The sequence below is a fragment of the Chaetodon trifascialis genome, chromosome 19, assembly GCF_039877785.1.
Source record: "Chaetodon trifascialis isolate fChaTrf1 chromosome 19, fChaTrf1.hap1, whole genome shotgun sequence".
Lineage (NCBI taxonomy): Eukaryota > Metazoa > Chordata > Actinopteri > Chaetodontiformes > Chaetodontidae > Chaetodon > Chaetodon trifascialis.
Window position 1 is genome coordinate 10,897,135 of NC_092074.1, and position 27,701 is coordinate 10,924,835.

The following is a 27,701-nucleotide window of genomic DNA, read 5'->3' on the forward strand; positions in this document are numbered from 1 at the left end:
TAAAAGATGACTGAAAAAAGAATCAGGTCCACATGTGAATGTCTTTATGTTTTTTATTTGTCAGCAGTATTATAATCAAGCATGATCAGATCAGAATGAACAACTCTACATCATTATTGCATTTCTGTAAAACGCAAAATGTGTAAAAAGGGAAACACAAAGATGCAATAAAATACTATTCATTCATAGTTTATTGGATGGATGTTTTTAACTGTACACCATAAAACATGTGTAGCACCTCCTCTCTCAAAAATTACAAATTACAGTCTATCAGATTACACACTTCGGTCATCTCACTTACCTGTTTTTCTGCTCAGTTCATGCGCTGCATCACCCCTCAGCTCATCAAGTGGTTCAGTAACTTCAAGGAGTTTTACTACATCCAGATGGAGAAGTTTGCCCAACATCCTCTGGCTCAAGGAGTGGCTGATGTGAGAGGTCTGACTGTGGGGAGAGAATCAGAACTTTTCAGAGCTCTCAACATGCACTACAATAAAGCCAACGACTTCCAGGTAACTGATGCGACACATGATAATGCTTGTTGCTCTTTGGCTACAAAATGCTGGTGAGATTTTACTGAGGTCTCACAGATTTGTCACTCAGTCATTTTGATGCACTGTTTTGCTTTCAGTGAGGTCATATTGTTGTCTCATTTTGATCATGTGCGGACCAACACAATTTACCTTTGTTGGATGTGTGTTACTGACTGACTGACAGATTTACTTTATTGATCCAAAATAGGGAAATTCTCATTTTACAGCAGCAGGTTGTCCAGGCATTGTATGGGAACAGTAATACACCACTAATATACACAGAGTGCACATAGTATTCACAGTATATATAGCAAATATAGTAACAAAGAGAAATACATCTTAGTAGAAAAACAAACACAACAAATACCAAAATAGAACAGAATACTGTAAAATAGTATAGTATAGTAGTATAAAGATGTGCACAGTGATTGAAGAAGCAAAACAGAGTTTGGTTGAGGCAGAAACTATAGAGTTCTGCGAATTCTCTATCAGACAGAGGTGAGGTGTTGTAGGGAGTAAGTGCTTTGGACAGGGGAAGATTTCCTGTATCCTGTACCTGGTGACAGTGAAGCTGAACCTGTCTGTCCAGTACGTGGGTGGTCAGGATTATCCATAGATAACAGTTTGTTCAGTGTTTTTCACCATAACTTCAAACATGTCTGGTTTGCAGCAAATTACAGAGCCAATCAGTGCGGGACTTTATGTATCTCAATAGTCTCAAAGCCAAATTTGATTTACTCATCTGTTCACTTCACTGCAATTATAATTGATCTGAAGAAATCAGTGAGGGACAGTTGCACGAGTGATTTAATATAAGACAAGATATTTAATGTTTGAATGGATAAACTTTATTATTATTAGTATTTTTTTTTTGTAAATACGCTCATTCTGAATATGATGCCTGCAACATGTTCCAAAAAAGTTGGGGCAGGGTCATGTTTACTATTGTGTCACGTCACCTTTTCCTTTATGACACTCAGTCAGCATTTGAGAAAAGAAGACACTAATTGCTGAAGTTCTGAAAGTTTCCCATTCTTGCTTGATTTAGACTTCAGGTAAGGTCTCTGTTGTTGAATCTTGCTCTTCATAATGCACCACATATTTTCAGTGGAAGACAGGTCTGGACTGCAGGCAGGTCCAGTATCCACACCATTAATATGAAGCCATGCTGCTGTAACACGTGCAGAATGTGGTTTAGCATTGTCTTGCAGAAATAAGTAGGAACATCCCTGAAGAACATGTCATCTGGATGGCAGCATATGTTGCTGCAAAGCTTGCATGTACTATTTTAAGGGTTATAGTCTCACTTTAATACTGATGCCATCAACAATAGGCAATCAACAGCGGTTTGTATAAAGTTGAAAGACTAGACCACTGAAGTGGAAATGCCTATTTATGACCAGGCTTTGACCTTCCAGTATGTGTACCAAGTTTGATTGCCAAGACTGACTTTAGGTAACGTAAGCATTGCAAAGCTAGGCTTTAGGGATAGTCAGCTTGACTCGGTTTGGCTTTGGTCAGTAGGTACTTAAGTGCTGTGGTCACACTGATTGAATTTTGTGTTTCTGCTGTTGCAAAATAGAGATGCAGAGTCTAAGGAGTGGTTAATGCCCAAATGTACGGTTATTCTTGATGAGAACAGCAATTCAGATTTAGATTATTGTTCCTGTGATGAAAATCCAATATAAAGTTCTACACTCACAAAATCAATTCTGGTCGTTGGTCAATATCCAGCCCATAACTTTGCAGCTTGGTAAACAGATTTTAGTGTCTGATGACACATCTTATTTGCAAATTTGAGTCACAGATATAACACACGCTTCAGTATCGGATTTGAAATCAATGAATTTCTGTCAGAGGGCAATGCATTCATCACAATCAGTGTGACCTCCCAGTAACACCAACCTGTAAAATCAGTGGGTTATACATGCTTGCCTTGCATAGATATAGTTTTTGTTGAATCAATCATATTCTTGTCCACTATTTATCCTCAGATGACTGTTCATTAGTATAATGAGCATTTTTTCTCTCAGGATGTGCATGTCTAATGGTTTAAAGGTCCCATATTATGCTCATTGTTAGGTTCATACTTTAATTTTGGGTATCTACTAGAAAATGCTAGAATGTTTTAATATTCAAAAACCACATTTTTTTGTCTCACACCGACCATTGCTGCAGCACCTCTATTCACCGTCTGACACACTGTTTTTGTGCCTGCCTCTTTAAGCCTCGCCCCCTCCTGACAAGCCCAGTGTGTTCTGATTGGTCAGTTTGAACAGACCTAAGCAGGCTTCCATCATATTGAAGATGGCATGGCAAATTTGCCTCTGCTATGAAGAGTTGTACATACTGAATAATAAGCCAAGTTTGTGTGAAAAACCGTTTACTGTCCTACAATCACTGAAAAAATAAATAATAGGAGTGTAAAAGACTATATTTTCAAATAAACAAAATGTAAACTATTTGATTTTATTAACAGAACTCAAAGTGCAAGTAACAGCAAATACAAATAAATTGTGAAGAAGTTAGATAGTATTACATAAATCATCGCACGAGGTATTGAATGGGCACCACCATTGTTTTCCCTGGTTTTCCTTGGTTTTTGGTCAAATCTTAGTCCTTGGAGCCTCAACATGACCTTCTCCTGTAGCTTGCTTCCAAAAAAAATGCACATGTAAGCCAGATCAAGATCTTTATGACACCAGGCGGTCTTCATTCCAGGATACACTACCACATTTGTCCACAGAAACCGTCAAAATCAACACAAAAAGAAAGAAGTTGTTTTCACACCATCACACCAGCCAAAGTATGAAAGTATGATGGAAAACCAGTCGGGACGATGTGGCCTAGAATTATTTAGCTTTGTATAGACTTTTTTCAATAGTTTCTAGCCCCATGTGATTATTCCTAATGATACAGTTAATTAATTATGGGTTGATTAAATTGGCCCCTCATAAGCGACAGAACATTGGACAATTAACCAGTTAAAATATTGTGAACTATTTTAAATTCATTAAAGTTTTAGCTAAAAACAACATGTCTGACACGTTGAAGCCCTGTTTAAGTATTCTGTACAAGATTCAAAATTTAGTCAAATGGAAATCCTCATGCTATTACACCCAGCGTGAAGCATCAAGGACCAAAAAAAAAGAAAAAAAAAAAAGACAGAAATTCAAGATCAACAGGCCAAAACATGTTAGCTGTCAGAGTGGCACCGTTTAGCTGGTGGGATTGGTTTCAGTTTGCGTTCAACCTTCGAGGAACAGGAGCCAAAAACAGCAGGAAAAAAGGGTGTGCCAAAGTAAAGAGTTGAGACTCTTGTAGAGAGAACATGGGAGTCATTTGACAGAAGAAACTGAATTCTGTTTATTTTTTTGGTCGGGCTGTAGTTTTCAGGGAGAACTGACAATTTAAAAGGCAGAGATATTTTTCCAGTAAAAAATGATTAAGAACATCAAAACATATTTAAGGCCATTTTATTTTTCCTCAAAAGATTTTCTTCTCTCAAGACCCCTACTCTCATTCGTGAAGTGTTGGCATGATCATGAAGTAAGTGGAATATTCCACAATATTACTACTTAACAACACTGACACAGTGTCTTCACTTCATGTACTTTAAGATCTTTGACAGTAGACTGAATGTTTGAGTGTGCTGTAAAGCCAAATACTGCTCACCTGCTGATATTTTGTGTGACTTCAACAATATTTCTGAGTTATAGAAACTTGTACAGGTATTCAAGTATATGACAGCAGAAAAAACAGAAGGTTCAGATTATGAAGTAATAAAAGTAGGGAAAAGTATAAGAAGAGACAGATATAAAGTGTTGTGTATGTACTGTAGTTGAAATTTGTGTTCATCATATTCCCTTTGCTGTGTTGACTTGTTACTTACCTTGACTTGACTCATTCTGATTATGTTAAATGTCAATCTATCACACCTCCCCTTCATGTCAAACACAAACAGGACTTTGGAGTATTGCAGGTGTTTATGTTAATCTCTCCTGTGGGTTCACAGGTCCCTGACAGATTCCTGGAGGTTGCTGAGATTACACTGCGAGAATTTTACATTGCCATCTCAATGGGCAAGGATCGTGATCCCTCGTGGAAGAAGGCCATCTACAAGGTGATCTGTAAACTGGACAGTGACGTACCAGCTGAATTCAAAAGCCATCACTCTGGATAAGAAGCAAGCAGAAGACATCATGTGCCACAATGGTTACTGTCACAATGTGGACTTACTCGTGCCTTGATTAGCAAACTATTTGGTGTTTTTCAGAGATCATACTTTGCTCTAAAACAGGAAATATATGTCCACACATCTCCAATCTCCACACTCGGCAGTTTGACACAATATGTATTCTGCTAATATTATATAGCAATAATACATATTTTGTATGTTTGGGAAACAATTTTATCAGTGAAATGTCTTCAAGTCACAAAGTGCAACAAAGAACACATTTTATGGTTTTAGAGAAACATTTTTCTTTAATAAACACAAAACAAAGTCCACGCCACAAAAGACAAAATGTTTAATTTTCAGCAGAGCTCATTATTACCATTTTGTATGTATGTATGTAAAGAAAAATGGAAATTACATGAATTTTAAGGTTACTGAATGATTACATTATGTCTGTCATCTCGGCCACTGCTTCAAAAATAAACTCATGTTTCTGCCTCTCTTCCATACTCACCATGAAGATCCATCCATTCACTTTACAGTGACACACTGTGCCTGGCTGTCCAAAGCAGACATGGTCTTCATCAGTGGTTCCTTGTGTTCAGTCATAATTGATGACCCTTGCTTTGACTTCAGTTGCTGATAATCCAGATGGAAAATTTCTCGTGTGAAAATTCTGGACCTTTTGCTTCACAAGTGCAAAGTTTGTTATTATAAAATTGACTTAAAAAAGCCAGTCTTTATTATTATTGTAATTATTATTATCATACACCTACACTACCAAAATAAAAGTACTTCATTTACATTGTTCTTTGTCATTGACATTAATATTATGGTTAATTGTGGCTGTGATAATGTGCATTAGTGATCACATGTAGTAATAATCAGCTGGATATGGTACAGGTAAGATTTTCATGTTTTGACTTTGAATGTAGAAATATGCTAATGGAGAGATTGACAACCCTGTGCACTACAGGACTGTAGAATCTGGACCTTTTCTGCATTTCCTTTAATGCTCTAATTGTTCTATTCTGATTCCAAGTCACAGATACAGTGAGGTGGGTGTTTTCGGTCCTTCAATCATGCACCTCCATTACACATCGTCTTCTGATACTTGCGCAAACCTATTCAAGCCACAATGACCGTTTTTAATTGAGTATATGTCAAATTGATGACCAAATTATCAAATTTCGTTTTATCTTTCACACAGTGTCCCAACTTTTATGGAATCTGGGTTGTAATACTGAGGGACAGTCAGGATAAACTGTGAACATTAAAGGAACAATGTATAGGTATAGGTATGTAACAGGCCACCTGCTGAAGGTTGCGCCAAACAAACAGCATATCACCAGAGTAACCACTGACTGCTGTTCACTATACTGTTTGTTGTAGCCATCTTTGGCTGTAGCTACTAGCTGCTGTAGCTAGTTAGCTCAGTTAGCTATGCTGACTAGAGTCTGCCCTGACTGAGAGCTCAGAGCACTGGGCGATTGTTGGTGTTGATACCGCAACCAACCAACCAAGCTCAGTAGCCAAGCAACACGGCCAGATTGAGACTTAACACAGCCTCCAAGACCAAAGGAGGCCAGTTTTGTGGCAGGAAAAATAGTGCAGAGCTGATTTACAGCGGCTTCAACCAGCTCTCTAGACTCCGGGAACAATAAAGATGCAACAGGCCAGGACAGGAGAGGCGTGAACAAGGAGAGCAGCGAGAGGAAGGTCGGGCATCACCAGCATGGAAATGCATCATTTAGAGCTGGAATATTTGTACATTTAACTCAGAGAACTAATCAAGCGCTGGTGATTGTTGTAACAATGGAAAGACAACACCGTTTTGGTGAGTTTTATTTTGTTTCTGCTGAGTTTGAATGAAGTGTGTTTTACAATGAGCAACCTTGGTTTCTTAGTTTGGTAAGAGAGAAACATGAATTCAGGAGGTGGACAGTTATATTTTTCTGTTTAATAAGGACAATTTTGAGAATGTTTAATTTCTTGAAATTTTGTGAGTTTATTTTGCTTACTTACTAGATTAAAAAGTTAAGACAGCTTGTGAAATGTAGCAAACTTGCATACATCTACCAGATGAAACTACGGGGGGCTATATCATCGGACTTTCACCCCTTGAGGTACAAAGTGCTATTACAAGACAGGACATACTGCAGCTAGCTGGTTAGCATGCTAACTTCCGTAGATATCTTCACAACAGTTAACTCAGTTAACTTTAGCTTTGTTATTACGCAAAAGCTCACTCTGTTCCGTGATCACTGAATATAAATGTACTTGGTAGACTGCCCAGAAGGTAACGACATAGCTATGTGTGGAAAAAAAGTGATCAAATGCAGGAATTAATCTGCTTAGCAACGTCCTGGTACATGTAGACACTGTGAGCAGGGCTCAGCAAGCCATAGCGCTTCACTTTCTCAGTCAATATAGCACATACTGAGGAATTTATTGCTTCAATTGTCTACATGTTCCATTACCTGTGTTTGGACATCCTCATAAAAAGTGGCAAAAGCCTTTCAGTCTTCTTGAGCCCTTCAGTCTTCTTGTTGATGAAGTCCAAATTACAACTCAAGAACGACTCCCCAAGCAAGCAATTTTTTGACACTTTTATTGTCTTTTTCAAGTATGCATGAACCAAGAAACAGTGCTACAGGTTTACAGTACAGAATGTATGAAGTATAAAACAGCAAGAAACGTGACTGAATACAGGATACATGACTAGAATAACCAGAGTGCCTGCTTCAAAAGAAAAAAAAATACTCCATACTTCAGTTAAATAACTAAAATTTGATAACTTCTGGTGATGTCACCTCGACAGGTCTCATGTAAGCTTCAGAGTTTTCACATTCAGGACACCTGCAGAGAGAAAAAAGAAATCATTCCTAATTTGGTCAAACACAGATTTGTTGTGGTGTCTTGTATTGACACCAAGTTAAACGTTCTAATGCGATAATTAAAGAACTTTTTCCCCAATAAATAAAAGTTCTGTAAATTCAGGTACATTAAGACATTCTGATATCTTTCATGATTATAGCTATACAAAATAAAGCACTGTTACAACTGTATTTGTATCAGTACAGAAGGCATTACAGTTGTTTTTAATCAGTAAAAATATATTCCCCCAAACAAACTTCATGAAGTTACTTTTTGAATTATTCATAACATTTTATTTACTGAGCTTAAGGTTGGAAATGCCTTTCTGAAGAAACGACTTGCTGAACAATGATGAGATAAAACTGGATTGAACAAAGATTCTCCATGTTTTTATGCAGTATATTTTCAATGGAGGGCATGTAATAAGAAAAGGCCTCCAACACGTCATCATCAAGTCCTTAAAAGTGCAACAATATGAAAACATTTTCAACATTAGAACACTAATCAATAAAACACAGATCTGATTTTTAAACTTTTAGCAGCAACATCGACAGCTATCCTGACAGCATGAGGCAAAAGAGGAACAGACATACCTTTCAATGAGGGGAAACAAAGGGGACAAGATTATCTTCTTAGAAATACTTGGTACGGTTGAGAGCTCTTTGGGCCAGCTGGCCGCTCTCATCCGTTATTTTCTCCCAGTCCGTTTGACCAACCACAAAGCCGATGGCGCGCTTTCTATCTGCATCCTTCTGCTCTTCAAGATCAGCCCATCGAACCTTAACACAAAGGAGAGCAACCGGGGGAGGTGTGTTATGACCAGGAAAATAGTGAAGGAGCATGATTTCACTTACCGTATTTAATATTTAATTTGACAAAGAGGAGTGTCTGGATTTTTACATTCAGTATTTTTTTGTTAACTGACATGTTGTCAAATAAATTTCAAGCTCAGCTCTGGAGCACAACTTGTCATTTTACCCTTTTCTTTCCTGGTTCGGACATGCGTGTGGCATAGTCGTCTGGCAGCTGAAGGTAGTGATCTAGGCCTGCCATGTCTTCACGTTTCCTCTTCCCACTGCTCCCCAGACCGTCCAACTTGTCTGTACAAATGGAGGATTACTGTTCAGGTCAGCTCTATCCTCCCATTAAATCGTCAACTAACCTAACATTCATTTCTCCTTAACAGGCCAGCCTCAACCCTTCCCATTTCTTGACCAGATGTGGAACCTGACCTGATGTGCCAGATGGTTTGTTACACAGATCCATCATCAATTTCAAATAATACTTGGCAGGTGATTGGATGAACCATCTGATGACCACCTGATCTTTTAATTTTCTCAGAACATTCACCCTTCATATGAAGACATGTTTTCTTCAGATACACACTAAAGTGGGCTTTATTAAGACTGTTAAATTTGAAGTATCTATCTATCCCAACATGAATATCTTAGATTGTCATGCTCTGTGCAGAGACAGAGGGTCATAATTCACACATAGGACCATTTCTCCTTATGGACTTGATGTACATACAGTTGAGTAAATGAGTATTCAACATGTTAGGGCTGTCATGCTCAATGGATTGTACAATACTGTCATTACTGTAATAAATGTTTTCGCATGTGACAAATAATGGGGTTTACTGTGGTTGTGATAACATACTTATGCACATACTCATAAAACTGGAGTTACATCCACAAACTGCTACTTTCCTCACTAGAATGCTAACTTCACTAACATGAAGATGTGGAAGGTAACATTATGAGCAATGCATGCCAATTTCTCTGTTGTTGGAAGATCCAACAAAAAAATCTTCATCTACTGCCATCTTCCAAGGAAGACCCAAAGGATTAACATGATGGGAATGTCCCCACAACAACCGGAAAAGTCCCACACTCACGTTGCTTCAGACACCTTTGGGGGCCATGTAGCAGGATTTGAATAAATACTTTAGCTCAGGCATGTATGTAGGCATGCAGCTCAACCTGTAACTTTTTGCCTTTTTTATGTTGCTTTACTGTTTATTTTTCTGGTTGTCCTGTTGAATTTGACTTTCTGTGGCTAATGTGGCTAGTAGCATCTAGCATAAAAAAGCAATAATGGCTCATTTAATATTGAGTGACAGTCAAGAGAAACTGCAAATTTTAAGGCTCATTTGAAGCCAATTAAATGACAAATAGCAGGTTGGATGTGGGAAACTGTTTTTTCACTTTGCTTTCTGTGTAGCCTTGCACAGCCATACTTCAAACTGCGTGCTAGCTCAGCTGGTTTTGTGGTTACATGAAAGCCGTCTCTGCTTGGTATGCATGTCTGTTGCTGGCATGTAAATTGTTCATTAAACATACTTCCAATTTGGCAAAAGACAATTTTCCATTATTGCCTGCATTAATGACAATAAAGTTTTTGAATCTGACACAGGGAAAAAGTATTGAACACAGTAACTGAAATTTATTTTATCCTTGGTGATGTCAGTTGCGAGATGCTTCCTGTATGAAGAAAGTAATCTCTCGCAGTGTTCAGAGTGGATTCAGACCCATTCTTCCACATTGTATTGACATCTTGAAGATTCTGGGGCTGGTGAATCTTGGTCTCCGGTTCCTTCCACAAACGTTCTGTTGGGTTTAAGTCTAGTGATTAACTGGGCTGTTTCAGCACCTTTGTTTCCTTCCTCTGGAACCAATTGACAGTCTTCTTTGCAGTAGGTTTTGGATCACTGTCCTGGAAGGTTCGCCCGCATCTCATCGTCCTGGTGGACGGCACCAGATTCTTCTCCAGAATTTCAAGGTACGTTTCTGTTTATCTTACTTTTGATAATATGGATTCTGCCAGTAGCATAAGAAGAGAAATGGCTCCATACCTCAATGTTTCCACCTCTGATCTTCATTGTAGGTATTTTTAGGGTCATATACAGAGCCATTTATCCTCCAAACATCGTATTGTCGGATTGTCATGGAAAAGTCTGACTTTTGTCTCATCTGTCCAGATGACATTCTCCCAATAATCTACAGGCCTCTCCAAATGTTGTGTAGTGAACTTCAAACAAGCTTCAACATGCATTTTTCTTAGTAATGGAGTCTTCTTGGGTGATGGTGCATGGAGACCATAGCAGTAGGGTGCATTGCCCGTTTTCTCTGTGATGACTCTTTCTGGAAATCTTTTTAGGTGGTCCTTGGCTCTTGGGCTACTCTTCTGAATAACTTTTAATGCTCTGTTGGAAATTTTGCGAGGAGCTCCCGTGCATGGTTGGTTGATGACAGACTGATGTTCTTCCCAATTACAGATAATGGCACTAATGGTGCTTATAGGCACATATAGATGGTTCAGAAATCCCTCTGTAACCAGTTCCATTCCTATGTTGCTTAACAATGTTGTTGAAGGTCTTGGGAAAGCTCTTTCCCTCTACCCATCTGATGTTTATTGTGTGACTGCTAGGTAACAAATGATTTACTTGCAATAATTCTGAAAGACTGTAAGTACAAACCTACCAAGATTCACTTACAATCTTATTAGCGCAGGTAGGAGTAACTAATTTGTGGAATCAAATGGTTTAGTGCTTTTTCTTACTGTGTTCAATACTTCTGCATGTAACTTTTTTATTGAGTAGAATGTTAAGATTTCTTTATGTGTAGTCTTACTGAGCTAATACCAACATGTGGTCTAGATTTCATGTGAATAGCTCCTTTGGAAATATTTTTCATGAAAAAGACGTTGACGTGTAATTAGATACAAGCATAGCACAGCTATAAGACATCATAAACATCATAAAACTGGGGTAGTCAGTCATAAAATAAAGCCCAACAAAAAGGAATACCTACCGAGTTTTGCCTCAGAGGTGTCCATCTCCCATTTGCTTTTCGGAATGTAGCCCTATATTATATAAAGAAACACCTCAAAGGTTAAACATCTGGATGATTCAGGGGTGGAAGAGGGGGAGAGAAAGCAGGGTTGGCTGAAAAGAGAGGAGACTGGTTTATCAGTAGACAAAGACAATTGAGGGATGAGACTGCATGAGGACACATAAAGTAACACTGGCATGCAAATTTTTGTATCTTGCAGACGGGAAGAAACTAATGTGTTCAGACTAAGCCTTTAACTACATGCTAAAGAAAAATAGTGAACAACAGCTGTGAGAGCTCAAATTCAGTGTCACAGTGCTTTCCTTCAAAGAAAAATAATCGTCAAGCAAACCTTGATCTGCTCTCAAGTGAGAAAAAATCAAAACGAGCAGTTCAACCTCCAGTCATGTTTTCTGCCTGTCTGAACAAACGATCAACACATTTTACATTACAAAAAACGATGCCCCCTGTGGCAGTCTGCAGTACTGCTGCTCAAACTTCTACAGAAACGCTAACTTAACATGAAAATGCTCAGTGTGCGCTTTTCTGACATAGCATCACATTTCCCTCACCAACCCCCAGATATCAAATTAAATTGATGCTATTTGGCTGGCTAGCTAACTATTGTTTCCTTTAACACATTTATTAATTCACCACCTAATTGGAACTGAACCCCAACTACCCCATGTACTGTTTTTAGGAACATAGAGTGTATTCAGAATAAATGCAATCGTTGCAAACCTTGCAGAATAGTTTCACAGTATAATTCGTTCATTTTGGAGGAAGTTATCTTGGCATCTTTTTATTCAACATGGAACCTTAACTATGAGATGAAACCTTTGGAATACAACAGATTAAAGAGCTTCTACAAGTGATGAAATTAAATTACAGTTGCAATCTGTCAAAATGTTCTGATTCAACAACATGTTTGCTGATTTCATGGGTCCACTAACTACACATTCAGACTCATTCATCTCTTTCTGTTCAAATTTCTTTTGATTTTTTCTTGACAGTTTTTGTCCTGTTTTTTCTCTTCAGTCATTATACTTTGTTAAATTTTTGTGGTGAAAAGGTGAGTCGAACACAAAAAGATGCGACTGATTTCTCAATACCCTGCAAGTTCTGTTCTGAACAGCTGCCTAAAGAGCTGCCTCTCTAAGAAAAGGAACGCTGGAATCTAAAAATCTATTGACAGGCAGGAGGAACAGGAGTGAAACCTGCTTCGAATGATCCAACATTTTGGTCAGATTTGGGCTTGAGGACTTGTTGCTTTCAAAGCAGCTCTGGATTAAGTTTGAACCAGCTTTTACCTTTGAAAAAAATGAAAAAACAAAACAAAAACAAAAAAAAGTCAACAATCAAATCAAACTACCGGAGCAAAGACAGGTAAGTAGTGGCTAATAACTAAAATAAAATGACAAAATATAATAGCTTTTTTGCATGTATTTATTTTATATGTCTGACCTATATTATTAATTGTCATGCTGAGTTTATTTTATTATTTGGTTTTATTTTTTTTAATATACATTTTTACCTCTTTTCAGTTTTGTGCAAATCTTGAGAAAAACACACTGGTGTTACTATTATTCTTCCTGATATTAATAATCAATAGCAATGGATTAAATCTATGTCGAGCTTTATCGTGACACTCCAAGAGCCTCAGTGAGGGGAGGGAAAACTCACCCTCAACCATCGTTGTATAGTGCCTGCCTGGGTGATGCATGGCAGCCTTTTTTGCTAGAATGCTCTTGAGCGAATTACAGAGATGATTCGGAGTCAGATGGAGATAGCCAAGTTGGGAATTCTGCCAGGACACCAGAGAACCCAGTGCTCTTTGCGATAAGTGCTGTAAAAGCCGTGATTAGACCTGTGCAACGGATTTTACCACATGGGCTCAGGAACACTTTGTTAAAATACAATTTGTTTGCAAATAATTGCGTTCTCTTTTTAATTTACATTTTACACAGCATCACAGGTTTTTGGAATCCAGGTTGTGAGTGAAATTATCTGTGTGGGTGGATTCTGTGTGTGTAGAAGCTTTAAATATGTCAGTGTGTTTATTCAGTATATTTAAGGTGCAAGCTGTAATGTTGACCAGCCTTGCTCAGTTTGTTGTGAGTATATACATATAACATGAATTATAAAGATACATTACTGGAAATTCAACTTCCAGCAGCATCTGCTCAGTTTTAACTCGATAGTTTAAAGTACAAACCAAAGCTTGACGATTAAAGCTGATGAAAGGAGGCAACCTGTTGCTTTACAAGACAACAGACTTGAGAGTCTGTTTGTAAAAGGATTATACACACAGAAGACCCAGTGCATCCCAATGGTTCATAGGAAAAATATTCACATTAAAAAAAAAAAAAGAATAACTACATTTTGACTAGATATTCAGCTTGCATTGCCAGGTAGGAGCTGCTGCAAGCTCTGTCCACACACTGTGCAACACCATATCACCATTAGATGTGGTCAGGTTCAACAGACAATATGTGACCACATCCAACTGTGATGTGGGGTGGATTATGAACATTTTTTTTTTTTCTGTCCAGAGACAGATACAAATTCAATGGCATTCTCACCTCCAGTTTATTATAAAGATTTTTTGGAAATGCATGCAGCACTTCAAGTTCAACTGTTTTCAGATGAGTCATTGCCCACTGAAACTGAGGGCTGGACAGGCAAGTATTTTCTGTCATGTGGAGAAATAATAAGAATAAGACTGCTTCAATTATCTCTGTGCCCTCTGCAGAGAAATGATAAGTGGGAAAGGGTAAAATTAAATAAACTGGTTGTCTGTTTAAAACATTTGTTGGGACACACAACAGACAAAAATGACCCCACGAGAGCAGTAAGAGTGAACAAAAACAATTAAGTTGTGGGTTGAAAAGCTAAACAATGAGCTGAATCTCAATATGACATTTATTAAAACTGAGGGGACCTGCAGATTCAGCTGATAAATCTCTGTAGGTTCATCGCTGTGAGTGAACCCTTTCACATTGATGATGTTTAATTGCACATTAATATTCCACTATTATTCTGAATATGGTAACTTGATATAGGTCATGGAAACAGGATATTCTGGTTGGATTTTCAGAATTAAACCTTATTCCAAATCTATCATGTTCCAACGAGGATATTTGAGGTATTATTTGGGTTTTAGGAGCATTCTTTGGATACAATATACTGCACACAGCACATTCAGAATATGCATCTCATTTAGGGTTTTCACTGCAGTTTGCAACACATGGCTTCTTGCCTGTTTACTATGAGCTCTGCACATTGCCGAGCCAACAGTTTGCAAGGCTGGGATAGACACACACACAGACAAAAGAAAAAGCCACATTACTGGTTGGAAGGGAAACACACACCTGCTTTAAAACATTTTGAAAGACTTGGAAATCAACAGGTTTTTGGATATATGCAAATATAGCAACGCCAACCCTTTCAGGATGGTGAATGAAGGTGTGAGGCTGTGTTCGTTAATTAGAGTATGCACAGCGGCATGTAAATTGGAATATTAGTGGAATACTCATTTTCAATAGCCATGAAAACGGCTCAGTAGGAATGGGTTTTTTTTTTTTTTTTGGATTAAGGACAAAAATTGGGGTGGTTTCTGGATGTTAAGGTAATCATTGTCACATTGTTTTCTCATTGTCATTTCATACATTGTCAGAAAAATATCAATTATAGGTGCTTTAAGCCGAAGCACATTGGTTGTTTGGTTTTCATGATGATGTTCCCTTTTAAAGTGGTACCACAGGAAACATTTACATTTTGAACCTTTGAAGTCTGTGACTAAGTGCAACAGCTTTAAATGTTTCATCAACATGTTGGAATAACTGAGGAGAACCTCACTGCAACTTCGCGGATATTAAGAAGTCCATCACTCACATGTAATTGAATATTTTCGATAGTTAATTCAAATTTCAACAGAATAATTGTTCAACATAAGCAATTATATTATCTGCTTTTAAAAAGTATCAAAATCTGAACCCAAAAACACTCGTGTCTGATTAGAAATGCTTCTGGAAAGATTTTGCCTCATCAAAGCAGTATTTACCTGTAAAATTCATTTTGTAGATGAGAAACTGAAATTGATTTCTTTTGACTTTTCTTTTGAATCTTTAACTTTGTGGTAATTTATTAAGCATAAGAATGTTTCTCACAAAAATAAATTTTAAAACAGATTAAACAGAAATGTTTTCAGCTTTACCGTGTGAGGATTTTGATTTCTGGATTAAACATTTAATTTTGTTTTAGTTTCAGTTTTTATCAGTGTGATAAAAAATATGTCTGACTGTGAAAGAAAATCTGAACTCAGCAAACTGGTCCAGTCTAATCTACAATAATGCAGACTTAAGTCTGGAAACACTTTTACTGACGGTGGTACTTGAGCAACCATATGAATTTTAAAACTTCATGTGAAGATGAAAATGATTTCAAATGTGACTATCAAACACTGAAATCTGCGCAAATGATCAAAAAACAAGAAAACATCTAAACAGGAAGCAGCTGCTCCTTTAGTGAATGTACTATTGCAGCTATAACTTCATTTTAGGACTGATGCACAATAGTCCCTGTGGTGCTCCCTTGTATTTTCTCTGTTCTGCTCTGGTCTTCCAAAGATGAGCCTATGACTTCCCACGAAATTCCCCTATTTTTTAATTTTATCTGTCTAAAACTCACCTGATCAATAAAACAAAACAACAGGATGGAAAGACTAATGGCAAATAACAGCCGACTGGATAAACCTAATGTGGTGGATGGGAATACAAATAATTCTAATTATTCTAAAATCTATGTGGCTATAAATGTAAAATTTCTTCATCCTACCAGATCACCCTCTTCTTCCTCCTCTCCCTTGGGTTCCTTGGGCTCATCATCTGGATTGAAGTCTTCCATTTCAACCTAATAAAAGACACATTAGTTTAGCTCAGCTACTGATGAAGGGCTCTAATAGTATGAGAACCGTCACGTGGTGAAGACCACACCTCCTCAATAGCAGCATCCTGAAGCAGGGACCGGACGTCCAGGCGAACCATGTGACGTGGCGAAGGCTCCCAGTTGTTGGACATCTGTTTATAGAGAGGTCCAGAAGAAGCATGCATGAGCTTCAGTGAACATGACTGCTATTAGAAATGAATCTGAGAGAGCGAGCGGGTCTTACTGACCTTCATTATATCCTTAAGTGTGCGCCCATGGACATTTCTCTTTGCACAAGTCTGAGTGTCTGCAGTGATTTCAGCCAGGTACACCTTGACATAAGAAAAACAAAAACCTTTGTAGCACAGAGACGACTTGAGAAACATGGTTTTTCTGACTCATTCAAGAACACGACTCACCTCAAAGCCTTTCGTTTTGGCTGCACTCCAAAACTGATCAAAATGCTTAACCCTGTCATTAATAGTGTCTAAAATGATGAAGGGAAAAAAGCCGTCATCCAGAGTTTTCTTAAAGGTTTTGAGCATGCTGTTCCGGTAGGTGTCCTCCATCTCTGGCTCATACTCGTACTCAAGAACCTGCGGGACAGATTTATTGTATTACATGGTTTATCATGTTTACAATAAGTGTAATACATCAGCTCAGTGATGCTGAATTTGATATCCAACTGTAAACTGCATGAGCATGTTGCTAATGTGGCTTGTCAGACTCACCTTAGTTTTGACCCCTCGCCCTGTGTCTGGATCTTTCTCCACTTTCTCGACCTCAGTCATGAAGTAGTCATCCAAAACAAGAACTCTTGGAGGTGCACCGCCACAATCGACTTCCTTATCCTTAAAACAAAATTGAAATTGCAAAGAGTTCACATTTCTATTTGCAAAAGGTGATAATATTTATTGATGCAAAAAACAACCCTTTGGGAAGGACTTTTCATTACAAATTCTAATTACATTTCAGTATGATTTGCTGGTATGACTCCACTCACCCTTATAAGCTTTGCAACATGGCTTTTGCCGCTTCCTGGGAGCCCTCTCATAATGATGACGATCTGTTCAAATACATCACTGAAATAAGTACTCAATAGTAACAATGTCATTTGGTACATGGAGGAACACTGCAGCAGTAATTAGTACCCTTTCAGGCCGAGACAATCTGCCAGGTGGTTTGAGGATATCGTCGATATTCTTGATCTCTGGCTTCTTCTCCACTCGTGGGGGCGGCTGAGGTGGAGGTGGGAGGGGTGGTGCAGTGGGAGGCCCGCGGTCCTCTGGATAACTTCTTCTGTCCACTGTATGAGATTATTTGCAATTCAAGTATTTTTGAACTGGCATTCATTTTTCCTATTATAAATTTACTTCACTGGCTGGACTTTTTTCAACTGTATCATCTATAGTGCAACAAAGTTCAGTTTAGTAATTGATAAATAAAAAGTTTCAGTGAAATTCCATCAAACAGCTGAAGTATGTGAAAATGTGTCTGTAAACAGATGGGACTGAACATACCGTAAGGTGAGGAACTGTGGCTGTAACGATCAAGCGCACTGCGGTCAAGTCCGGTGCGCTCGTATGGAGGTCTATCATAAACAGGCCTTCCGTAATGTTCATCTCGATCTCGACTGCCACTTCGCTCCTTCTCTCGAAGATCTCGTTCTCTCTCCCTGTATCCTGAGCGTAAAGGCAGTCTGCACAGAGGAAGAGCATTATTAAGTTTCATTTCATTAAACTGCCACACACTGATGACGAATCACAATGTATGACACAATGTGATATAGTACCTTTCTTCAACCATGGACTGTGTGCTTGAACCAAAAACAAACAAACAGAAAAGAATATTACATATGTTTGGAAGCAGCACACCTCCCTATCGTTTGAAGAAAAAAAACAGCAAAGAGTTGCAGAGCCACTGATTAAACATCTTACCTGTCATCTCTGTCTCTTGGGGGAAAGCGCTCCCTCTCAAATCTTTCTCTTTCATATTCAGGCGGAAGCTTCTCTCTGTATAATTCCCTCTCTCTACTGTACTCCCGGCGGTCCAAATAAGGGTCTGGTCGTCTTTCAAAATACGGGTCTCTGCTGTAAGGATCTCTGGGACCAAGAGGTTCTACGAGAATTGAATAGTTCATCAATGGACAATGGTTCAAAAGTTGCAAAAGAAAGCTCTCAGCTTCGTTGAATTAAAACTCACCTTTTTCATAGCCCCTGTCTGATGGCATTGGGTCAGGCCTCAACACAATTCTCTCACCATAAGAGATCCGCTCAACGGTGGCTCCAGGCTCTGAAACATTAAGTATCAATGTCACCAACAAAGCCCTGAAACTTAACTTAAAATGACTAAATGTGTTCATCTTGGCTGCTCATACCATGACCATGCCCATAATCCACAGTCTTTGGAATCACTATAGGTGTGGGTGCAACAGAGAGAGATGACTGATAAACTGTGGCAGCAGGCCTGGTATCCAAAGACACAGACTCAGTTACACCTGTGTGTGCAGCTGCAGTCATGCCCTAAGAGTGACAGATTTGATATGATATGGATATATCAGTTAGATTCAAAATGGAAAAGTAACAATAGAATTTAAACTGAATTTATGAAAATGTATGGAAGATAAAAAGGGTTATCTTGTAGTTACCAACATTGCTTGAACCAACTTGCATAACCAATGATCTTTGCATTCTTAAGGGTATTCTTACTAATGGGGCTAAAACAATTAGCCTTCGAAAATATAAATGACCTTCAGAACAGTCCTGACATCTGGTGGAATCTCCAAACCAAGAAGACCAGCAGGAAGCTCAGGCAGGATGTCAGCTGGTCCAGGCTGAGGTTCAGGACCAGGTGTCTTCACCTCCTGTAATTCCCTGCACATCCAAAGGCATCAAATTCAGAATAAGCATATATTTAAAAAAAAAAAAATTAAAAGATTTTTAAAAATTCAATGGAGTTGATGAGGTTAACCATTAAATATATCATCTTTGTACAGTTTTCAATTGAACATATGTCAAAAAGGATTAGCAAGTTATCACATTCTGCTCTATGTTGTACACAGCATTCCAGCCTTTTTGGAATCAAGATGTGTGAACCTATCATATATGAATCAAAGTGGAAAGTCTAGAAATTACCTCATAAGTTTAAGCTCTTGAGCTGCTTTCAAGATGATCTCGTGCTGACGTTGAGAGAGAGCAAGCACATTTGCTCCGCTTGTTCCTTGTGGTGCTGGATCAACTGAGCTCCCTGGCAAGTTTGTGACAGGTGCAGCTGGAGGTAAATGTGGAGGTCTATCCAAAGGATCTCTTTCTCTGTGCCCTTCATAGCGAGCTCTGCGGTCCTCATAATCACCAGGATATGCTCTCTCAGGGGGTGGAGGAAATCTTGAAGGCCTATCCCATTCTGAAGTTGGTGGGGGTGGGTGTGTTGGCTCATCTTGTCGGTATGGGGTCTCATCCCTGTGATCACGGATTCTAAGCTCTCCTCTTCCCCTGTCATGCTCATCATAAGGATATGGTTGACCTCTTTCTCTTTCTTCTAGCCAATGGCTATCTCTGTAGGTCTCTGGTGGTGCCATGCTGGGGGGATAGTCCCTCTCAGGAGGAGCATGCTCTCTGTTCCATTCAGAGTCATAGTACTTGGCCTCATGCCGATAGTCATCAGGGGGATAGTCCTGTGGTGGCCGCCAGCGATAACCATCTTTCCCATGACCATAATCCTCTATATAAGCCTCATTATATCCCTCTTCATATTCTTCATGTGCTGGACCTGGCCGCCACATGCCTCTAGCCATTCCTCGACCCACAGGTCTCCTTCTCATTCCGCCTACATCTATTATCTCATGTGGAGGCGGCGGAGGGCCTCTGCCATGTGGTGGCTGCCACCCCAATTCTCTCTCCATACCTTCATCATACAATGGCTCCTCCCTAGGATCCATCATTTCATGAGGTGGTGGTGGCACGCAACGCCTGCCTCGTCCGACATCAGGATGCATTGGATGGCTATGAGGGTCATGTCCATGGTACATAGTGTGCCTTGCTGGATCCATTTCGTTATCAGTCTCCATTCCATGGCCTAATGGCTCGTGATCCACTGGGCCATGCCCTGGGTGAGGGGGTCGCCCTCGTCCTTGATGCATGAAACCAGGAAGACCACGTGGGGGACGACCCCGGCCAGGTGGAAATGGGGGTCTCATGCCTCTCATTGGAGGTCTCCGTTCACTCCAGAAAGGGTCCCCTTCCTCTGAGTACTCCACTGACTCATGTTCTTCCCAGTGCCTGTCCATTGGCTCTCCTCTTCCCATGGGTGGCCCTCCTCTACCCATAGGTGGTCCTCCTCTTCCCATGGGGGGTGGTCCTCCTCTACCCATGGGGGGTGGTCCTCCTCGACCCATAGGTGGACCTCCTCGACCCATAGGTAGTCCCCCTCTACTCATAGGTGGACCCCCTCGACACATAGGTGGACCTCCTCTACCCAAAGGGAGTCCCCCTCTACCAATAGGTATACCTCCTCTACCCATAGGAGGACCACCTCTACCCATAGGTGGGCCTCCTCTTCCCATGGGGGGCCCTCCTCTCATAATTGGGGGCCCTCCTCTCCCCACAGGGGGTCCTCCGAGTGGCTCTTCATAATACTCTTCCTCTGTTGGGAAGTGATGTTCCTCTGGCATCCACATTTCCTCAGTGGGCACCTCTGACTCCCCACCACCACAATCGTCATATGAAGAATCTTGCCAGTGATACTCTTCCTGATACTCTTCTTGCTCTTCTGGCATCTCAAAGTCCTCTTCAGGAGGCATGTAGTCATAAGACATTTCTCCCATTGTCTCCCCAAGAGGTACAGTGTTTGGTCCCCTGAACTCTCCACCAACCCTCTGCCCACGTCCTCTTCCGAGGACTGAGACACGTACTGGTGGCTGTCCTCGTCCCCTACCAGGGGGAGGCTTTGGAGGATCTGGTCTTGGCTGCATTTGGCCAGAAGCTTGTGGCTCTTGTTGGACTGCTGGGGGCTTTGGAACAACTGGGTTTTTGTTTTTTGTCAATGGTCCGTCTGGTTTTGGGGCATCTTGCACAGCAGTATTTTTAGATGCAATAGTAGAAGGGGCAATTACGGTAGGCTTGCTGTTAACAGCTTTGAGTTTTTCAATATTTTTAGAGGAATTATTGTCATCGGGTTCTTCAGGCTTTGCGTTTGTTTGTAATGTCTGTGGAATGGGGTCACTTTGTACAAAAAAACCCTCAGTTCCTAACAAGTTGTCATCTGTCATGTCTTCATCATTGATCTTCTTATCTGGTTCTGATTCACTTTTTTCTTTTTCAGGCTGGGGTTGCCCAGCTGATTTTACAGGAGTCTTAGAATCCATACCAGTAGGTTGCTTAGTGGCAGGTTCTGCCTTAGGTTGAGGGCCTTGCTGTTGTATTTGCTGCGGCACTGGTGGGCGTTCAAAACGAGGCGGCGGGCCAGGGTGCCTTGGGGGCTGTTCGAACCTAGGCTGCTGCCCAAATCGAGGTTGGTCAAATCTGGGGGGACCATCAAAGCGTTGTCTTGGTTGGTCAAATCTGGGGGGACCATCAAACCGTTGCCTTGGTTGGTCAAATCGAGGTGGGGCATCAAAGCGCTGCTGTGGTTGGTCAAATCGAGTGGGACCATCAAAGCTCTGCTGTGGTTGGTCAAACCTTGGGGGAACATCAAAGCGGTGCTGTGGTTGGTTGAACCTCGGGGGGGCATCAAAGCGCTTCTGAGGCTGGTCAAATCTTGGAGGCCCATCAAATCCTTGCTGTGCCTGGTCAAATCTGGGGTTGTTTCCAATGGGTCAAGTAGGACAACAGAAATGGGAAGAAATCATTATTGCTAGAATAGGCTTTCTTTTAGAGACACCCAGTGAGAGCTTAGCGATAGAAAACAATACTTATCCATTGCAAACATCAGGTCCTGTAATTAGTAATTTCAATTGCCCACCTGAATTCAAATACTCTCACTTGATTTTATCAAACATTTTCCTTTCAAAAAACAATTCACAATTATAAGACTTAAAAAATGCCAACCACAGTAACAGAAAACATTCTCTACTGACCGTGGACCTCTAATGCTGTTGAAACTTGGTGGCTGAACGGTGGGGGGGCCTGGGGGTCTGACAATGCTCGCAGGACTACCTCCTCTCACAGGGGGTCCAGCAGGTTCTAAATTTTGCCCAAAGCCAGTGGGCCGAGGACCTTGAGATCTGGGACCAGCAGCAACAGGGGAATGCTGCATACCCGGTTTTACTGACTGCTGCTGCATTTGCATGTCTTGTCCCGGGTACTGGCCATACTGTCCCATCATCCCACTGTTGTACTGGCTTGAAGTGAATGGCACCATGGCAGTGAGAGTGGCCACCCTTTCTTGAAGGTGGGCATTGGTGGCATTCATCTGCTCCTTCCACTGCTTCCATTGGTGCTCATAGTCCTGCAGTTGGTCTTTGTGGGGATAGGCCTGGAACTGCTCATGCCACAGGACAAAGGAGCAATCCCAGTCTTGGAACAAAGGGGTGAACTTCTGCTGTTGCATTTCATAGTGCCTCAGCTGCATTTCAGCAGACAATGACTGGAAGAAAGACCATAGAGGAAAAGATGTTATTTACCTTTGGAATTAGTATTCCCATTTAGGCACATGTACAACACTGAGGTAAAGGTACATTGAGAAATCATCGAGAAATTACATTAAAGATGATTGAAAATTAAAGAGTTATTAAAGATACTGTCAGGGGTTGCAGATTCAAGTTGCTGCAGCTCCTCCACTCTTATACCCTATTTTGGTTCCACTAAGCAGACTGTCTTTTCTATTCACTGGTGACTTTCTGTACAGGTCATCTTGAGACGAGGGAAAATAACTAGCCAGATAGTCGCTGTCATAGAAACTACCATTTACCTACCTGTAGGTTTGCAGGTTGCTGAATCAGCTGTTGATATTGTTCCAGGATCTGCTGAAGCTTTTCGTGCTGTTGCATGAGAGCCTGGTATTGTATACCTGCTCTCTGCTGCTGCACCTGCTGCCACTGTGCTGCTGCAGCCTGTAACTGCTGGAGGCGGGCAGCCTCCTCTGGGTCTTGTGAGACCTTGGGCTGTGAACATGAAGATGGCAAGATTGGAACAAAGCATATCTATGTGACTCAAAAAGAGTTTTTTTTACAGAGGGCACTCTGTAATGTAATTAAATAACTAAAATACCAAACACTGTTAACCAGATGTTATTGAATTCAAAATTATTGTTCAATCTAAGAATTATGACAAAATTTCAATTGCTTACTAGCAATCAAAGCCCAGTGACCCCAAAACCAGCCATACAGCCTTTGAGACCACACCACCAGACCATTTTGAATTCACAAGCAGGATACTTATAGCTTTCACGTACTTTTACAAAACACAAAAAAATGCATATGACTTCAATTTTATGAAATGGAAAGGTCAAAATTAAAGAGGTACTTCATGTGCTTAGAAGTACTGTGAAATGTGTGTTTTTCCTCAGATAAAAAAAGGGCTCAGATTTACTGCTTTACTACATTTGTACTACTGAACTGTTGCATGCAAGTTTATTACTTTTACTCCCTCTGTATTATTCATTGTTTCATGAAATGACACATAAAAGACATAAAAATCGATGCAGCAGAACCAGATACATAACCAGAGATATCATCTTTATATGGCATGCATTCTTCTTCCTTGACAAACCCTGGCACCTACATTATCCACAACGCAACTTTACCAACAGTTCTGTTGGAGATTCAGATGAGTTATGCTCTTTGTGGATGAAGTAGCCTTGAGCTGACAGCCTCAAGCAGAGACAAGGAGCAGGCCTTTTTAACTTCACCAAGCCTAATTTTTTTCACATTCAAACTTGTAGTCTGCCACATACTGAATGCTGACTTAAGTAACATCAATTGAGGCAAATGAACAGATTTCGTGGGACTTCCTCTGGAGCCACAAAATGCATTAAAACTTCATTCACATCAGCAATAGCACTCCCCAAGACCTTTAAACACACCTTTTGTGTAAAATTCATTCAAAATTGTGTTTAAATTCTTGCATAAACACACCTGTGACACAGGAATACTTACCCTTCCTTCCTCGGGAGGTGGAGGCGGTAGTGGGGGCTCCTCTTTTGGAGGAGGTGGAGGAGGTATGCCTGTTGGTGGTTCTGATGGAGGAGGAGGAGGACCTGCTTGGCCCGAGGTTGGTGGTGGCACAGGACCATCACCCTCTTTCTGACTTTGCTTGGCTCTCTCTTGCTTCAACTTCTGTAGATTCTGAAGATGCTGTTTGTACCAAAGTTGCTGTTGCTCCTGGGTGAAACGATTACAAGGACATCTGTCAAGAACCTTGTTCTTTTCATTGACCACACTCGTACTGTGACTGCAGTTCAGTGACTTGCAGAGGTGAGACGATTTATTAGTGAAACACAAAGTTGCTGACAGATGGCCTTTACAAAGCTTATATTTCACTTAACTGAAAACATAAACAAGGTAAACCCACCTGAGGTTAAATTCACTTCATGCATAAATACTGATTTAATGATTACATGACTTCACAGTCCCTGTTTTCCTTGTTAACATGCTTGATATTGCACATCACAAAGATTTACACTAATTTCATTTTGACCACGAGACATAGACAATACCAAACTATGCTGCTGAATTAAATGAATAACATTTTCTCTTAGAATCTCAATATTCTGATTAGAGTTGCTAATTCATTTACTTAGTGATGTTCTATGTTGTGTCAAGTCTAAATAAAAATAGATACAATTCTTAAACAAGCAGTAATGTATTGCATATTAATAACAAAGACTTAAGCTCTCCATTTCATAATCAGGTTGCACACAATGTCCCAGATTTTAGGCTGGACTGTCTGGATTCTTGCATGACTAACTGGACTCTCAAAACCTGATTCGATATTTTGCTGACTGATTCTTATTATTATCAGCTATATGTGCGTTGCATTTATATTGTGCATTCAGATTGAGTGTGCCGTGAGAAGGCCACCGTCAGGTACTTCTAAGTGCCCACACAGGGGTCTCCAAACACTGAGCTGCTCTTTGCTGTCCTGGTTCAGACTGTGTGATTAAAACCACATGTTCAATATTTATATCGTGCAGAAAGGTGTATGTGGAGAGTTTGACTTGAGAAGAATACTTTCAGATTCATTTGGTGAAAGGGGAAAGTTTCGCTTTGCTCACTGAAAATCCAATTTTAAGGAGGTGGGCCTATGAGCATGATTTGTGACATCATAAAGAGTTTAGAAGACAATCCTGGTCCAATATTCGACTTAAACAAGTGTGATGTGGAAAAAACTAATGCCTGCACATTTACTATGCCACAAAACTTTGATAATGACAATGTTTTAATCTCAGCTGGATGTTCCTCAAGTCAAAATGTTTGAAAAGTGGAAATCACACTGATATTTATACACCATGCAAGCCAAGAGACTGACAGGCTCTATGATGATGGTGTGGTTAACTAGAGTGATTAACACTAGAGTGGTTAACTAGAGCTTCTTCAGCGACAGACTGCTTCACCTAAAATGTGTGAAGAAACGCTATCGCAGGTCCTTCCTCCCTGCAGCAGTCAGACTTTACAACCAGCAGTGCTCCCAGTAGACCACACACTCACCAAAACTTTCAAACTGATTGCATTATAATACACATCAACTGTGTTCACTCATACTGTGAAAATATTTAGCTCAGGTGAATTTCAACTTAAGGTGCAATATATCAATCTTTCAATCAGGTGTATTACTGCTATGTGCGATATCAATACTAATAAAACAATACAATAAAATAATGCATATTTGCAAATAATGCAAAAATATCTATCAAAGTGATAAAAGCGATGTGATTTAACACCAAAAGACGTCTACACAATCTCGTACATTACCTGCAGAGGTAAGGATTTGTCGTCTTCTGTCGTGGATGGGTGCTTCTTGTTGGCCTCTTTGGGAGCACTGAGGTTCTCCGGTGGCTTCACTAACGAGGACTCTGGAGGGGGAGGCACTGGTTGGGGTTCTTTGGGTTGCGGTGGGGGTGGAGGAGGCTGTGAGTGAACCTGCTGAGGAGCAGGGGGGCCTCTCGTCGACTGACCAGGAGTCTCGTCTTGTTTATAGTACGGCTGAGCTGCAACACTGTTGTCTAAGTGTCCTGCTCCTTCTGGATACCACGATGTCCCTGGTTGCCCACCGGAGTGTCCACCGTACGCAGTAGCCGCGGTGCCGTGGTGCAACACAGACTGAAGTTGTTTCTGATGCAGCATCTGCAGCTGCTGCATCTGCTGGAGGTGTTGCTCCTGCAGGCTGGAAAACAGCGAACCGCTGGCTGGGGCCTCGAAGCCGCCGAACCCCGCTGCCGGGCCGGCATGGACGCCACCAGGTTGCTTGCGAGGCCCAGGCCCTCCATAGTTTTGTGACTGGGGTCCACCAAAATTTCCCCAGGAAGGGTACATTGTTAAAAAGACGATACGGTGTAACGTCACACAGCCTTTGTGCTTACATATAGCCTGAGTGGCTATACAAGCTAACAGCTAACCCCCCTTATAGTTTAGTGATGGCTACATTTTAATTTACAGTAAACAAAGATTATAAATACCACATCTGTAGTGAAAAAAAATGTTATCCGACAGAGAAAGAAACGTGCACGTTTATCCTTGAGAAAATTTATTACAAAAACGTTTACAAACAGTGATATAGTCGTACGGCTGAAGCGCCACTGCAGGGCGCACACTGATGACGGAGCACATCACATTTTATCACCATCAGCTTCCGGTCTCGCTCATTCAGAATGTTATATGTTGAGAAATACAAAAATAAATGCTGCAATGAAACATCTTAATTTCTTCTAACACTCAAAATGTATTCATTTTGTCTACATTTCTTTATTTATTGCTTTTTATAAAAATCCTTTAGATTTTATATTTTCTAATAAAGAATTAAAAAAGAAAGATTTCAGATCTGACGTTGATACTGTTGTACCAACGAGCGTATGACGCCAATAATATTGATTTGCACCAAAGATACTGGACTGGAAAAAAAAAAATCAATAATCAAATTATGATCTGAAAACACAAAAAAATGAGGTCAGTGGTGAGTTTTGACTATTTCACGTCTGGCCACAACAAATATGCGATGCCGAGCAGCTGAACCTGGATGTGTATTTTGCCACAAGAGGGAGACATTTACAAAGACATTTCTATTCAACAAGGAACAGTTGGCTGCAAAAAATAAATAAATAAACAAAAGATAGCGGTAACGGTCTGTGCCTCATTTAAAAGAACAACAGTAACATTAATATGAATAATAATGATAATGCTAATCATAATATTAATCATAATAA

The 27,701-nt window shown here is 40.2% G+C and overlaps 2 protein-coding genes across 3 annotated transcripts; one reads left to right on the forward strand and one right to left on the reverse strand.

The window, feature by feature from the left end:
- Window positions 1-201: 201 nt before the first annotated feature.
- On the forward strand, window positions 202-4,716 carry LOC139348119 (prospero homeobox protein 1-like). The gene is made up of 3 exons (XM_070988069.1): window positions 202-213; window positions 318-512; window positions 4,549-4,716. The coding sequence occupies exons 1-3, from the start codon at window positions 202-204 to the stop codon at window positions 4,714-4,716; spliced, it is 375 nt and encodes a 124-aa protein (XP_070844170.1).
- A 2,585-nt stretch (window positions 4,717-7,301) lies between these two features.
- On the reverse strand, window positions 7,302-27,099 carry ylpm1 (YLP motif containing 1). Of its 2 annotated transcripts, XM_070987823.1 has the most exons (22): window positions 26,254-27,099; window positions 24,439-24,663; window positions 23,257-23,445; window positions 22,420-22,928; window positions 19,481-22,138; window positions 19,096-19,219; window positions 18,724-18,868; window positions 18,549-18,638; window positions 18,284-18,464; window positions 18,139-18,162; window positions 17,867-18,045; window positions 17,498-17,652; window positions 17,350-17,412; window positions 17,078-17,197; window positions 16,766-16,942; window positions 16,595-16,678; window positions 16,415-16,498; window positions 16,257-16,331; window positions 11,400-11,451; window positions 8,566-8,687; window positions 8,181-8,366; window positions 7,302-7,569 (listed from the first exon to the last, which is right to left on the reverse strand). In XM_070987823.1, the coding sequence occupies exons 1-21, from the start codon at window positions 26,812-26,814 to the stop codon at window positions 8,220-8,222; spliced, it is 5,964 nt and encodes a 1,987-aa protein (XP_070843924.1). In that variant the 5' UTR covers window positions 26,815-27,099; the 3' UTR covers window positions 7,302-7,569; window positions 8,181-8,219. The 2 variants fall into 2 exon arrangements, with proteins under 2 accessions (XP_070843924.1, XP_070843925.1); XM_070987824.1 differs by lacking the exon at window positions 18,139-18,162.
- Window positions 27,100-27,701: the final 602 nt, after the last annotated feature.

Bases quoted from the DNA above. Each gene is read 5' to 3' on its own strand.
- LOC139348119 (XM_070988069.1), top strand. The intron at 513-4,548 runs GTAACTGATGCG...GTGGGTTCACAG, and splicing joins ATAAAGCCAACGACTTCCAG to GTCCCTGACAGATTCCTGGA.
- ylpm1 (XM_070987823.1), bottom strand. From the start codon at position 26,814: ATGTACCCTTCCTGGGGAAATTTTGGTGGACCCCAGTCACAAAACTAT. The intron at 18,869-19,095 runs GTCATTTATATT...TGTCACTCTTAG, and splicing joins ATGTCAGGACTGTTCTGAAG to GGCATGACTGCAGCTGCACA. The intron at 17,413-17,497 runs GTACTAATTACT...GTATTTGAACAG, and splicing joins GATTGTCTCGGCCTGAAAGG to ATCGTCATCATTATGAGAGG.